The sequence below is a fragment of the Neomonachus schauinslandi genome, chromosome 3 (assembly GCF_002201575.2).
Source record: "Neomonachus schauinslandi chromosome 3, ASM220157v2, whole genome shotgun sequence".
NCBI lineage: Eukaryota > Metazoa > Chordata > Mammalia > Carnivora > Phocidae > Neomonachus > Neomonachus schauinslandi.
The window spans coordinates 11,710,382-11,725,547 of NC_058405.1; the positions used below are offsets into that span (position 1 = coordinate 11,710,382).

General features: G+C 39.8%; 1 protein-coding gene across 1 annotated transcript in view; it reads right to left on the minus strand.

The window, feature by feature from the left end:
• The window catches only part of TM9SF2 (transmembrane 9 superfamily member 2), a 58,379-nt gene that overhangs the window by 13,782 nt on the left and 29,431 nt on the right, over positions 1-15,166 (minus strand). Inside the window, exons 9-12 of the mRNA XM_021696036.1 lie at positions 13,846-13,954; positions 6,667-6,799; positions 3,428-3,547; positions 460-517 (exon numbers count right to left, since the gene is read on the minus strand). Of these exons, the coding sequence (XP_021551711.1) occupies positions 460-517; positions 3,428-3,547; positions 6,667-6,799; positions 13,846-13,954 (420 nt within the window). The remainder of the gene's footprint in view (positions 1-459; positions 518-3,427; positions 3,548-6,666; positions 6,800-13,845; positions 13,955-15,166) is intronic.

Genomic DNA, 15,166 nt, shown 5'->3' on the forward strand with positions numbered 1-15,166 from the left:
ACTTTTAAGAAAAGCAATGTAACAATTTCTCATGTGCAAAGATACTTTTTCCAGGGATGCCTGGGTGGCTCAGCCGGTTAAGTGTCTGCCTTCAGCTCAGGGCATGATCCCAGCATCCTGGAATCAAGTCCCGCACCAGGCTCCCTGATCAGCGGGGAGCCTGCTTCTCCCTCTGCTTGCTGTCCCCCCTTCTTGTGCTCTCTCGCTCTCTGACAAATAAAATAAAATCTTAAAAAAAAAAAGAGAGAGAGATACTTTTTCCAGATATGGCATGTGGCGGTCACTGTGCAAATGTTTATTAAATACTCACTTTTTATCCCTTTTTAAAAAATTAAGTTCATTTTCTAGGGTACATGGTTTAGAGACAGAGAAGATTCAAGACTTAAGAGATCGAAAATTTGGGAACTAAATTTTATGACTATGTAAGAAAGTTACTACTGAAAAGTTACTATTACTTACCCAGGACAAAGAAATGATGTCAATAAAACGTTTGTTTTCCACTTCTCACCTCCAAAGGCTGTAGAAGAAAACAAAAGTGGGATAACACACAGACTTCTCTTCAAAGCAAACCAAATGGCCATATATGTCTAGCATTAAACAAATTTTCAGACAGCACTGGGTGCCCACTCCTAGAAAATCACACCAGCAAATGATGATAATCCCCTCCACAAGTGATCCAGATCAGAGATGCACATCACAGCACTTCCCTGGATAAGCCCTGCTCTCAAGATGTTTGCTTCAGCATAATAAATCTAATATCAAAGGAAGGTCATCAAGACTACTTCTTTTCTAATTTTTTTTTATTTCAAAATAAAACAAACCCTTAAGCTCTAGGCCAGTTTGAATCCATGGGACTGGGCAGAGAAAGGGCATACTGGGGATTCTCCTTTACCTTGTGGCCAGTTTCAGAATTTGTTATAAAACTAGGAACCCTCAAGCCTAAAGTGCAGCACATTTAAATTTCCACAGCAGGTCTAAATCTTTAGGATTCCTCTGGCATTGCAGTTTCTGGTAGGGGGTTTAAGTGGGGATGGGGAGATCAGCGTGTCAGATTAGGTGACTAAGAAGAGTGAAAGGGTTTTGGACACTTCACAGAATTTGCTTATGAACTTGTTAATCTCCTTTCACCCTAATTTCTTTTCCCCACTAAAAAAAAATTTTTTAAATATATAGAGTAAAAAATGAAAGTACTCCCTGCTTCCAGTTTAAAAGTTGGAGATAAAACTGGCTGAGATGTGAGAACAGCTTTGATTTTTTTAAAAAGTTTTAATCGTTTATAAGCCAAGTTTAAGTACCACTTGCCCTACAACAAAATGACAATATGTATATGATTTGAATTCACAGCATTACTGATAAAGAGACTATTGTGGAAGTATTAATTCTGGGTTTAATACAATTCCAATCAAAAGTCAAACAATCTGTATTGAAACATAAATATTCCATAAATGAAGTATTTTGTGACTGGGGCCACATGACAGCACCTCTTGGAATGTGGCACCTCTTGGAATGTTCTGCCTGATTAATGCGCAGCTGAGATCTGAAGGACAGACAGGAGTTAAAGAGGGTTGCGTCTGGGCTGGGAGGGAGAATGAGGGAGAATGAGCTGGAACTTTCTAGCAAAGGGAAGAGCATGGGGTGAAGTCCTCAGGCAGATGTGAAGGTACACAGCCCGACAGAGGAACTGAAAGAAAGCTAGCGGAGTTGAGAAAGCTAGAGTGCTGCATGGGAGGCAGGGGTCCAATCATATCTCATATGCGTTAAAAACACATGACACCAATCCTCTGTCCTTTCGTAAAGGATGAAAGAAAGAAAGAAAAAAAACCCTGACAAAATCCACAAAGAGTAAAACACAGACACACATACATATAGGATTTCATGTTTTCAAGAGCACTGTATATGGCAAAGTCTAACTAATACTTATATTTGGGGTTGGGTCTAGCCAAAAATCCCAAATCCCACCCAACTCCTCTCTAGCAATCACCAGTTTGTTCTCTGTATTTAAGAGTCTATTTTTTTGTTTTTTCTGTTTTTTAGATTCCACATATAAAAAATCATATAAAATATTTGTCTTTTACTGTGCAAAAGGACAATAATATTTATTTTGGTGTAGTTCCTATTGTTTATTTTTGCTTTTGTTTCCCTTGCCTGAGGAAACCTATCCACAGATGTGTCACTAAGGCTGATGTAAAAGATCACGTACCTGTTTGCTCTCTCCTAGGGGCTTATGGTTTCAGGTCTCACATTTAATCCATTTTACATTTATATGTGTACATGGTTTAAGAAAGTGGTCCTGCTTTCCCAGCACCATTTTTTAAAGACACTGTCTTTTCCCCACTGTATATTCTTGCCTCCTCTGTCACAGATTCATTGACCATATAAGTGTAAGTTTATTTCTGGGCTTTTTATTCTGTTCCATTGATCTATGTGTCTGTTTTTGTGACAGTATCACACTGTTTTAATTATTACAGTTTTGTCGTGTTATCTTGAAATCTTGGATTGTGATACCTCCAGTTTTGTTCTTTCTCCAGATTGCTTTGGCTATTCAGGGTCTTTTTTGATTCCATACAAATTTTAGGTTTATTTGTTCTAGTTCTGTGAAAAATACTATTAGTATTTTGATAAGGATTGCACTGAATCAGCAGATTGCTTTGGGTAGTATGGACATTTGAATGGTATTAATTCTTCTAATCCATGAGCATGGTATATCTTTCCATTTGTTTGTGTCTTCAATTTCTTTCATCAATGTCTTACAGTTTTCAGAGCATGAGTTTTTTACCTCCTCCCTGTCCCTGTCACTTTAAATTACAGATTACCTATGAGGTCATCTCAACAGACTTCAGGATTCCACAGTAACCCTGGCATTCGCTGACCCTGGCAAAACTGCTTTCCAAGTCATCTAGTCACAGCCCATCCTTACCCTGTGGCCCTGACACTTTTTTTCACTGAACTTTATTTTACTTTTAGAAAGCAAGAATACAAGAGATTGCAACTAATTATATTATAAAAGCAAATTAAATTATATCAGGGCTCTTGAGCATGACCTCTCTTATTTAAGAAAAGGTATTACTATATATATTACTTATTTTAGTTAATAAATCAGTGACACTCATATTATCTTCCTTTATTAGTCTATACACATTTCTATGAATGTAGCAATCTAAGTTGTTCAGCCAAACCTCTTATGTCAAAACTTAAAAGTAAAAGAACAGAGGGAATGACGGATAAAGCAGCACCTAAATTTGCTTACCTCACTGTATAAACCTTTTTTAACAAAATCTAGGGATGGTCATCCACATTGCAAGCTTCTTTTATATAAAGATATGTACCTATGATACATACTGGTTCGAGAAAATCACCTACTGGCTCAGGTGCAGTGATGGGGCAGATGAGATCCCTGACGTTGACAGTCAGGGTCGCTCTTACTTACACTTATAAAATCTGGCAGCGACATAGCCTGCAGGCGTGCCCAGCAGGACCCACAGGACCACAGCACAAGTCATCAGTGCTCCTCTGTTGGCAGGTGACAAAAATCCCAGGCAAGCAAAAACTAAAAAATAAGTGATTTTAAGTTACAAATTTCATTACTGCTTCCTTTCTAAAGTGACAGAAGACAGCTTTCATTTTTTAAACAAGAAACCAAATACAATTTCATGAATATACTGTCTTATCATACGGTCACACTAAATCTTAGCAATATTTTAAGGTACTACATCAACAGGATAACAAAGCAAACTCTACTTTGAATATTTCTTGCCAGGGTCCGTAAAACCCCACCTTTCCTATTATCAGGGAAGGCTGACTGGGTGCTCACGAGTGCTTTTAGCTCTTCTGATTCAAGTACAGCTTCTTCTTTTTTTTTTTAAGAGAGAGAGGAGGAGGGAGGGAGAGGGGGAGAGGGAGGGAAGGAGGGAGGGAGAGAGGGAGAGAGAGCGCGAGCATGAGTTGGGGGAGGGGCAGAAAGAGACGGGGGGGGGGGGGGGGGGGGGGGGGGGGGGGAAGGAGGGGGCCAAGGAACCCCCCCCGCCCAGCAGGGGGGGGGAGAGAAAGAGAGTCTCAAGTAGACCCCCGTGCTGAGCACAGAGCTGATGCAGGGCTTGATCCCATGACCCTGAGATCATGATCTGAGCTGAAACCAAGAGCTGGATGCTTAACCCGACTGAGCTACCCAAGTACCCTGTCAAGTACAGCTTTTTAAAATTAATATGAATAAAGATATTCCCACCATGAAATAGTCCCACTTTTGTTCCCTTTAAAATAATACTGGGGCGCGGGGTGGTGCCTGAGTGGCTCAGGTTAAGTGTCTGCCTTTGGCTCAGGTCATGATCCCAGAGTCCCAGGATCAAGCCCCGCATTAGGCTCCCTGCTCAGCAGGGAGTCTGCTTCTCCCTCTCCCTCTGCTTGTGCTCGCTCTCTCTCTCTCTCAAATAAATAAAATCTAAAAATAATAATAATAATAATGGGTCCTCTGTGGTAAAAAATACCTTATAACATTCAAACACAAAAGACAAGACAGAATCTAATCAATGAATAAAACAAGAGAATAAAGATTTCATAGTACCATTAGCTTTCTGAACACAAGTTACTGAAGGACTTGGTCAATAACTTTGGGAAATTCTGGCTTCTACCTTTATTTAGTTGGTTGGTTTTATTTGTTCTTCCTTATATAACCCACCTGACTAGTAAGAATAAAAATGCTGTATTTGTAAAGATTCCTGGTTTTAAGCTGGGATTCAGAAGTTATGACTTTGCTCAGTAAGAAATCCAAGTGGCTTTCTAATCCCAGGAACAAGAAAGTTTCCAGTGTTTCCGTGGTGTACAGAATCAAGCACGTGCCCACCCATACCTGATCAGCACCGACTAAGGGGCAAGAGGAGAAACTCATAAGCAGGAAACCAACCAGGGTAACTTTAGAAGACCTATCAGAATTTCAACCAAAATGCATCCCCCCCATTCTCCCCAGAACTGAGAAATGGACTGTTCTGAAGAAGAAAGTTCATATTTGAACATTTAAGGAAAATGATCTCTAGGCTCTCTGAAACTTTCCTTCCTCACGAATTCACTTTCTAGCAGACCCCCAACAAGAACGAGATGATGACAGAAGGCAACTCCCAATAAAATTTTCAAGCAGGGGACGCCTGGGTGGCTCAGTTGGTTGAGCGTCTGCCTTTGGCTCGGGTCATGATCCCAGGGTCTTGGGATCGAGTCCTGCATCGGGCTCCTCACTTGGTGGGGAGCCTGCTTCTCCCTCTGCCTGCCGCTCACCCTGCTTGTGCTCTCTCCCTCTGACCAATAAATAAACAAAATCTTTAAAAAAAAAATTTTTTTTTCAAGCAGAATTCTATCCTGAAGCATCCACTCTGCTCTAGCTCTATCCTGGCTCTGTGGGGATCTAATGCCTTCATGCTATCCTCTGGCTGTGTCCAAACCTCTGTCATGATGCCTTCTCCCAACCTACCCTCTTCGGTATAATATACTTAAGAATTCTAGGCCTACTCATCATAGCTGCATCTCCTTACCAAGTAGATAAAGATACATGTTCTAGTTAATCTTCAGATTAGTCTTCAAAGTAAGCCTGAGGTGTAAATCAGTGGTTCTCAAACTTACTCAGGTGCCAGACATTTGGAAGTGAGAATCCTCTTTGTAAAGTATTTATATATTTCCATCACAAAAACGTGGAATAATTTTACTAACATAAAATGACTTTAGTATTACATATTTAATATGCAATCAAACATAAGGACAAATGTTCATTAAAAAATTATTAAAAGGTCAGGGATTTCTGAATTCTTCCAGTAATAATTCGTTACTGTTCATCAGTAGAAGGCACCAATAAAGGAAACATAAGGAAAATAAAAGCAAAATTTAGAAAACTCTATTCATAAACCTTTTTTCTCTTACAATTAGGAAAACTGCAGAAATACTGTATTCCCATACAGCAGCCTCAGAACCACCCCTGTGGCTGATCAATAACTCTACGGGAGGAGGAGGGGCTATTAAAAAAAAAAAAAAAAAAAAAGACTGTCTTAACTGAAAAAAATTTAAGTAATAACATTTCTCCCTTGCTTCCTAAATCCTTCCAAGATGAGGAAGGTCTACAAAAAGCTTCCTGCCCCATTCCCTCTTCTCCTTTTTTTTCCCTCAGTGGAAGCCAAAAATGTCTTGGAATCCTAATCATACTGCTCCTGGTAGTGGGGCAGAGGCAACCTGCATGACCCTCGTTCCGAGCCACCGAGACTCAGACCCAGACAGTCTTCAGGTACCTAGTCATCTTCAGCTCCAACTCCATGACAAAGGCTTGGTCTCTATGCAGCTGTAAGGGAGATGTGAGGTCAGTTTTCCGGCACAGCTAACCCTGCCTCCAAGTAATGTATAGCCAAAGCACACAGATTTAAAAGCCAAAAGGACTCTTAGAAACAATCTAGCCTAGCTACACTTAGGAAAACCAGTTTCCACGTTTTTTGTTTTTAAGATTTTATCTATTTATTTTAGAGAGAGAACGCGTGAGTGTGCAAGCAGGGGGAGGGACAGAGGGAGATCATGACCTGGGCTGAAATCAAGAGTTGGATGCTTAACCAACTGAGTCACCCAGGCACCCTGGAAAACTGATTCTCAAATAATTATTCAGAAAAAGTATTTTCTACTTTTTAATTTTCATTGAATACTTACATAGAGTCACAAAAGTCATAATTAAAATCTGTGTCCCTGATCCAAGAAAGACTGATAGCAGCATCCCTTTTCTTGGAGGACGGAATATATCACCATGAACTAGTTTCCAGCCAAATTCTTCCTGGGCATCCTCCTAAAAAGGGAATGAAGTTGTTTAATTGACATGTGGTATCACCAGGACAGCTACACAGTTTGTTCACTGGTGAATATGCTGATACAGAAAAATTCTTTTAAACTTACAAATGTTAGTATTTATTCCAATTCCAAAGTGTTATGAAGTTTGACTCCCAGAGCTTTATATAGTTTTCTTGAATTGCTTTTAAAGGAATGTTGTATGTTAAGGTCTATAAAAATACATTGAGAAACTTCAAAAAGGTATGTAAAATAATGTGATAGTCAAGCTTTATGATCCAACTTGATGACTTAATTTCACTCACACTCCATCCTTTTCAATCTACTTTCACCAATATCCAAAATGAGTGAATGGTATTAGGTTTCACAGCTACTTTGCTGGGTATAGTAGACTTAGCTATGAGCATATGAGTAAGTCTGCCACCAGCCCTAACTGCTCCCCTGATCTCTAGACACACATACACGATTTGCCTAATCACGGCTCCACTTGGTTGTTTAACAAGCACCCTAAACAGAATTATCACAACTGAATGGATTCTCTCTCCCCATCTATACTGTTTCTGCAGCAGCAACACCGCCCCAACCCAGTCACCCAGTAGTAACAGCTCCATCTGGCCAGCAGTTCAGTACCTCAAACCTTGGAATCCTCCTTGATTCCTTCCTTTTTTTCACATCTTGAATACAGTCCTTTAACAAATCTTCAGCTCTGCCTCCAAGATATTTCAGCAGAACCGAACACTAGCCCCTAGTTCAAGTCATCACCTCTTACTGGCTACTGTAGTACACCACACTGACCTCTGTGTTCCTGCCCTTGCTTCTATTCAGTTACTTCTCAATACAGCATCCAGCAGGGTCCTTTAACCAACTGGGTGTTTTGGACCAGAAACATTGGGTCATTTATTTTCTTTCCCTCTTCCACCTTCTCCATAGTCAACCAAACAGTATTCCATCCCGCCTTCTAAACACCCGCTGTATCTGTCTGTTCAGCTCCTTTTTTTCTTTCCTGGCACCATCCTATCTCTGGGAGTTCCATAATCACCCCTGGACTGGTTTCTTTTTTTTTTTTTTTAAGATTTTATTTATTTATTTGAGAGAGAGAATGAGATAGAGAGCATGAGAGGGGGGAGGGTCAGAGAGAGAGGCAGACTCCCTGCTGAGCAGGGAGCCCGACGTGGGACTCGATCCCTGGACTCCAGGATCATGACCTGAGCCGAAGGCAGTCGCTTAACCAACTGAGCCACCCAGGCGCCCCCTGGACTGGTTTCTGTACCTTCAATCTTGCCCTGCTCTGAATGATGCTCCACATAATATTGAAAGTGATTTTCCTACATCACAAACCTGGCTATGCAGTGCTGTTTAAAATTCTTTAAGAGCCTCCCTGTGACTTTCAAACTGTATTAGTTACAAGTCCTTCAGACTCTGACCCCCACTACTTTTTCAGCCTCATTTCTCGACATTTCCTTCAGGATGCATCTCACCTCTACCCCAAATTCTCAAACTTCTACCTTTGTGCGCAGCAGACAATGCTACTGATGATATGTTACATTTAAACATATTTTTTAGTAAATATAAATCAACTGGAATTTGAAACATGGAAACTTTTATATAGGTACTAATCCTGCTCTTGTAATGCCTAATATAAGGCAATAGTAAAAATCAAAATACTTTCATATACACCATGGAATTACACTCTACTTGGTCATTTTTGAGGAATGTACAAACTGAAGTTTTATTAAAAGTACATGGGTTCTATGGGGCGCCTGGGTGGCTCAGATGGTTAAGCGTCTGCCTTTGGCTCAGGTCATGATCCCAGGGTCCTGGGATCGAGCCCCGCATCGGGCTCCTGGCTCAGTGGGGAGTCTGCTTCTTCCTCTCCCTCTGCCTCTCCCACTGCTCATGCTCTCTCTCTCTCTCTCTGTATCTCTGTGTCTCAAATGAATAAATAAAATCTTTAAAAAAAAAAAAGTACATGGGTTCTAAATGGATTAAATAAAATTACATTTGGGACTGACTTTAAAACAACTGAAAGGGAGGAACTGGTGGGATTCTAAAAAAGACTAAACATGAGCTGAGAACTGTTGGACCAGGGTGATGGGTATACTAATCTCTGTGCTTCTGTGAATGTTTACATTAAAAGTATGAGGGAAAAAAGTACATTCACCTCTTCTTTTAGGTGGGGTAGTATTACAGACGAGGCACCATTTCTGATTACTTTTTTACTGAATAAGCACTAAAAAATTCAGAGTTAAGTAAAAACTAAGTTTTCCATAAAGGGCCAGGTACCCTTTCTTTGGAGAAAACAAATGTGACGAGTTTCTTACTATCCTTGCAGAGATACTCTACTCATACATAAGGAAATGCATGAATACCTTTTCTCATTTTGCATAAATGGTAGCATATTATACACATTATTTCACATCTTGCTGTTTTGGCCTAATAATGAGGAGATGCCTCCACATTCGTATACACAGAATTGCCTCATTCTTTTTAATGATTACATAGTATTCTACTGCAGGGACATTCCATAATTTATAAAATCAGTCCCCTATTAGTGAGTATTTGAGTTTCTTAAAATCTTTAGTTATTATAAGCAATAATATATTGTTTTAAAATAAAAAATAGCAGTAATAATAAAAACCTTTGCATCCAAGTTAGTTTCTTTTCTTTTCTTTTTTTTTTTTTAAAGATTTTATTTATTTGACAGAGAGAGACACAGCGAGAGAGGCAACACAAGCAGGGGGAGTGGGAGAGGGAGAAGCAGGCTTCCCGCAGAGCAGGGAGCCCGACGTGGGGCTCGATCCCAGGACCCGGGGATCATGACCCGAGCCGAAGGCAGACGCTTAACGACTGAGCCACCCAGGTGCCCCCAAGTTAGTTTCTAAGAACTGAATTGTTGGGTCAAACTATCTACATTATAAACTAATATTGCCAAAGTGCCTTTCATAAGTTATACCAATTTACATTCTCATAAACTACGTATCAAAGTGCTCATGTCCTCAATCCACCAACACATTATCAAACATTTTAATTGCTGTCAGTGCGCCAGAGGAGCAAACAATCTTGCACTGCAGTTTTATTTTGCATTTCTCTTATTATGAATGATGTTATATCTTTTTATATGTTTAAGAACCATCTGTGTTTGTTTTTTAAAGATTTTATTTATTTGTCAGAGAGAGCGTGTGCATGCACAAGTAGGCAGAGCTGCAGGCAGAGGGAGAAGTCGGCTCCCCGCTGAGCAAGGAGCGCGATGCGGGACTCGATCCTCGATCCCAGGACCCTGGGATCATGACCTAAGCTGAAGGCAGACGCTTAACAGACTGAGCCACCCAGGTGTCCCTTGTGTTTCTTTTTAATGGACTCTCTTTTCATGTACCATGCCTGGTTGCTTACTGGGCTGATGATTGTTTTTGTAATGATTTTAGGATTTCTTTATTTATGAGGAATTAACTTTTTGTTTGTTACATGTGTTAAATATTTTCCCATTTGACTTTTATCTTTTTACTTAATGGTATTTCTTCCTATTCAAATGTTTTTTGACATAGTAATCATAGAGCAATCATTTCTTTTATAACTTCTGGCTCTCTGTGATACTTAAAAAATTCTACCCTTTTCCAAGATTTAAAAATAACTTCTCATGTGTCCTAGTATTTTACAGTTTCACATTTTCATTTAACATAAGGAATAAGGTTGGAATCTACCTTATTTTTTAACCAAATGGCCACCCACTTTATCCAATACTATACATCAAATTTGTTTTTTCTCTGCTGATACACTTTTGTTAATCTCCAAATTTTTAGACTCATTATTATTATAAACAGAAAATGTTTACTTGGAATCTTTTTGTTCACCCATTTTTCTAAATTATCTCTTTGGGATTGGTTTTTATTTATTTTCTGCTAAAGTACTTCTATAGAAATTTCTTCAGGTCTGATCGATCGATGGATTGACTGATTCACTGCTAAAGTTTACTTCTATAGATATTCCTTCAGTGACGGTCTGTGGTCCACTACTTCTGTTCATCTGAAAAAGGTATTTCACCTTTATTCTTGAAAGATACCTTCTCTGGGTACATGATTCCATGTAAACAGTTAATTTCTCTCACTGATTTAAGATGTTTTGTCCCTGAGCTTCCACTTCCAATTTAACTGTTTTTCTTTTGCAGATGCTCGAATTTTTTTCCCCCCCTCTACCTGATTCTAAGATCTTTTTTCTCTGGTGTTCTATGGTTTTGTCACAGTTGATCTAGATGTGGATTTCTTTTTATTTCTTCTGCTTGGGACACACTATGTTTCCTTTATCTAAATATTCCTCTTATTTTTTCATATACTTTATACTCTGTAATTAAGAGTTGTAGTGTCTAGGGCGCCTGGGTGGCTCAGTCATTAAGCGTCTGCCTTCGGCTCAGGTCATGATCCCAGGGTCCTGGGATCGAGTCCCACATCGGGCTCCCTGCTCTGCGGGAAGCCTACTTCTCCCTCTCCCACTCCCCCGGCTGCTCTCGCTATGTCTCTTTCTGTCAAATAAATAAATAAAATCTTAAAAAAAAAAAAAAAGAGTTGTAGTATCTGAAATCTTCAGGGGGTTCTAAACATGTTGCTTATTGTAAATTTTTGTGAATTTCTAATAGATCATTTTTTTTAGATTTACTTATTTATTTTAGAGAAGGGGGAAGAGGAGCAGGAGAGGAATAGAGAGAATCCCAAGCAGACTCCCCGCAGAGCAGAGAGTCCAGCATGAGGCTCAATCTCATGACCCTGAGATCATGACCTGAGCTGAAATCAAAAGTCAGATGCTCAACTGACTGGGCCACCCAGGCGCCCCTAGATCATATTTTATTGATCTTAAATTGGGGGAATTCTACAAACCTAAATTTGGGAGACTTTACCCCAAAGGATTTCTACTTGATTCTGCCAAGAATCAGAAGGCACTTGCTAACTTAGAATCATTTTGCTCCCCTTCAAGAATCCATGCTTAATACAGGAGGAGACTTGAGGTTCAGCTCCCTTGTTAGTGACCCAAAGTTTAGTCTCCCAGTTGGTTACTTTATATAAGGACTGACTCAAAGGAGAACTCCATCCTCTTGTGCTTGCATTGTTTCCTGCTCTGGTCTCAGCTCACTTTTTTGGGGGGTAGGGTGGAGTTGGAAGATAGTCCTTGGATACCTTTTTACCTATCATGAGCCCAGCAACGCATCAACAAGGCTAGTACATCAAAGAATGACTCATTCGTGCTGTGAATTGTGTAAGACTAATGAATCACAGACCTGTACCTCTGAAACAAATAATATATGTTTAAAAAAAAAAAAAAAAGAAGAAGAAGAAGACAGTAGGAAGGGAAGAATGAAGGGGGGAAATTGGAGGGGGAGACAAACCACGAGAGACGATGGACTCTGAGAAACAAACTAAGGGTTCTAGAGGGGAGGGGGGTGGGGAGATGGGTTAGCCTGGTGATGGGTATTAAGGAGGGCACGTACTGCATGGAGCACTGGGTGTTATACGCAAACAATGAATCATGGAACACTACATCAAAAACTAATGATATAATGTATGCTGATTAACATAATAAAATAAAATTTTAAAAAGAAAAGAGAATGACTCATTCATTCAACAAACATTTACTGAGCACCAACTATAAAAGCACAGCACTGTTTAAAACACCAGAGATACTACAGTGAGTCTAACAGAAAAATCCCTCTTGCATACGTGTTCTCACTGGGAAGGCAGACAATTAACACAACAAGTAAGTAAAATATAGAGTACATTAGATGGTGATAAGTGCTCCAGAGAAAACTTAGAAGGTATGGATGTGTATGGGGCCAGAAAGGTGCAATTTTAATTTGATGGTCAGGAAGGTCTCACTGGGAAGATCCTATTTCAGTAATGACTAAGTAGGTAAGGGAGCTAGCCATGTAAATACCTGAGGGAGTAAATAACGTCTGAGGTAGAGAGAAAAGCAAGTGTAAAGGCCGGAGGTGTGAGACCATGCCTGCATGTCTGAGGAATACTAAGGAAGCCAGTATGGCTGGAGCAGAGTTCCAAGGGGGCACTGTAGGGCCTACAAACCACTGTGAAGACTCTGGCTTTCACTCTGAGTGAAATGGGAAGCCACTGGACAGCTGTGAGCAGGAGTGAATGATCCGAGTTATGTCTGAACAGACTTGCTAGGATCACTACAGTAAGGGAGGAAAAAGGAATGGGAGCAAGAGGGGAAGCAGGGTACCATGGCCTCTATCCCATGGCACCTCGGTACAAATGAAGAAGAAAATACCATTTGAAATTGCCAATTATGAAGAGTATTTTGAAATTATTTTAATAAAATATTTAATAATCAGTAAAAATAATGGAAAAGAGACTGTAGCGTACAAATGCTAAAAAGCTTATAAACATTTGTATGTTCTTTTTCTGATTAGGACAGAAAAGTTATGGGGAAAAGACTAAGAAGTTGGGGAAAAGAAAGCAATAAAATCTGAGTTTTTTGTATTCATTACAAGTCACTATGATTCTTGTGGAAATTTTATCAAAGAGCTGCTATACAATGAAAAAGTATAAAATGTATAACATTATGTAACTTTAAGTGTTTTGAGAATAAATGAGATTGGGACATTAAATTACTTTGAATATACCAAAAGGCTAAAATGATAAAATTCAGTGAAAATTAATTTTAAAAAGCTAAACATACACACAAATAAAAACTGCTTGGGAGCTATCCCACTCAACTTTGCTGTTTCACGAGTCGGGTGCAGGCTAGGAATGGAAAATCTGAGAGTTGACAGCATGTCCGTGAGAACAGGGGACAGACCTGGAGCTGGGCACCTATGCTCACTCCACACCAACGCACTAACACAGATGGAGCTGTGAACAGTGCAGCTCTGAACGCTGGAGCGACTACAGTTCTAGAGAATACCAATTCTTAAGGATCACTTTCTTATTTGAAAAGGTGAATTCAGGATAACTTTTAAGAAGAAAGATTCTGTCTAAAGCCATTATTTCAACCTTTTCCAAAGAACTAAATAAAGACTATCCTTAGCAGGTCAAATGTTTCACTCACCGTAGAATCCATCTGATTATATCTGGCAATATCTTTATGCAGTGTCCGTAGCATAATCATAGCCACCATTCCAGACAAGAAGAGAACAATGACCAGGGAATTCATGATGCTGTAGAAATAAACACGTCAGGATTAATCTGCAGCTTAATTACCTTTTTAAAATATTTAATCAGTAACATTAAAACAGTATTGATCAAAATCGAACTTTGACCTAAAACCCAACAGATTCAATGAGCTTTGTTCTATTATGTGTCCTTCTAGGGGATATATAACTTTATATACTTATCATAATAATCTCATCATAATCTGTTGAGAACTAGAATTTTTTTTATGTGTGGTCAACATTATTAAATAAGTACTATGCCCAAATAAATGCAATACAAGCTGCAGGGATCAACAAAGGTCTGTATCCTCAAGAAATTTATGACAAACAAATTTACTCCGTAAGTTAATGAGTGTCAAAAGGTAGTCAACAGGGGCGGCTGGGTGGCTCAGTTGGTTAAGCGACTGCCTTCGGCTCAGGTCATGATCCTGGAGTCCCGGGATCGAGTCCCGCATCGGGCTCCCTGCTCGGCAGGGAGTCTGCTTCTCCCTCTGACCCTCCTCCCTCTCATGCTCTCTGTCTCCCATTCTCTCTGTCTCAAATAAATAAATAAAATAATTAAAAAAAAAAAAAGAAAATAATTAAAAAAAAAAAAAAGGTAGTCAACAAAGCAGAAAAAGGAAAGTGACGGCACCACGAACAACTCTCCAGATAAAACTTGAGTCATGCTCTGAAGAGAATAATAATAATAATAATAAATAGTCGTAACATGAGCATAGCTTCTTCCACTTCAGGTAAGGTGCTCAAATGTTCTGTTTCATTCATTGTCCATTAATCCTCAGGGACAGTTTCGTGAGGCAGGTATTTCCAGATAAAGAAATGGGACTCTAGGGCGCCTGGGTGGCTCAGTTGGATGAGCGACTGCCTTCGGCTCAGGTCATGATCCTGGAGTCCCGGGATCGAGTCCCACATCGGGCTCCCTGCTCGGCAGGGAGTCTGCTTCTCCCTCTGACCCTCCCCCCTCTCATGTGCTCTCTCTCTCTCATTCTCTCTCTCAAATAAATAAATAAAGAAAGAAAGAAAGAAAGAAATGGGACTCTAAATAACTGGGTGACCTTGCCTGACTCATGAACAGTGACCTGACCAGGACTGAACGCAAGTCTATCCAATTCAAAAGCCCAGACTTCTGGAGATCTAGACAGGATTAGAGAATGAAGGAGATGTTCAAAGGGACAAAACATAGAGTAAGCCCAGAGCATAAAGTGGATTAACTCTGTA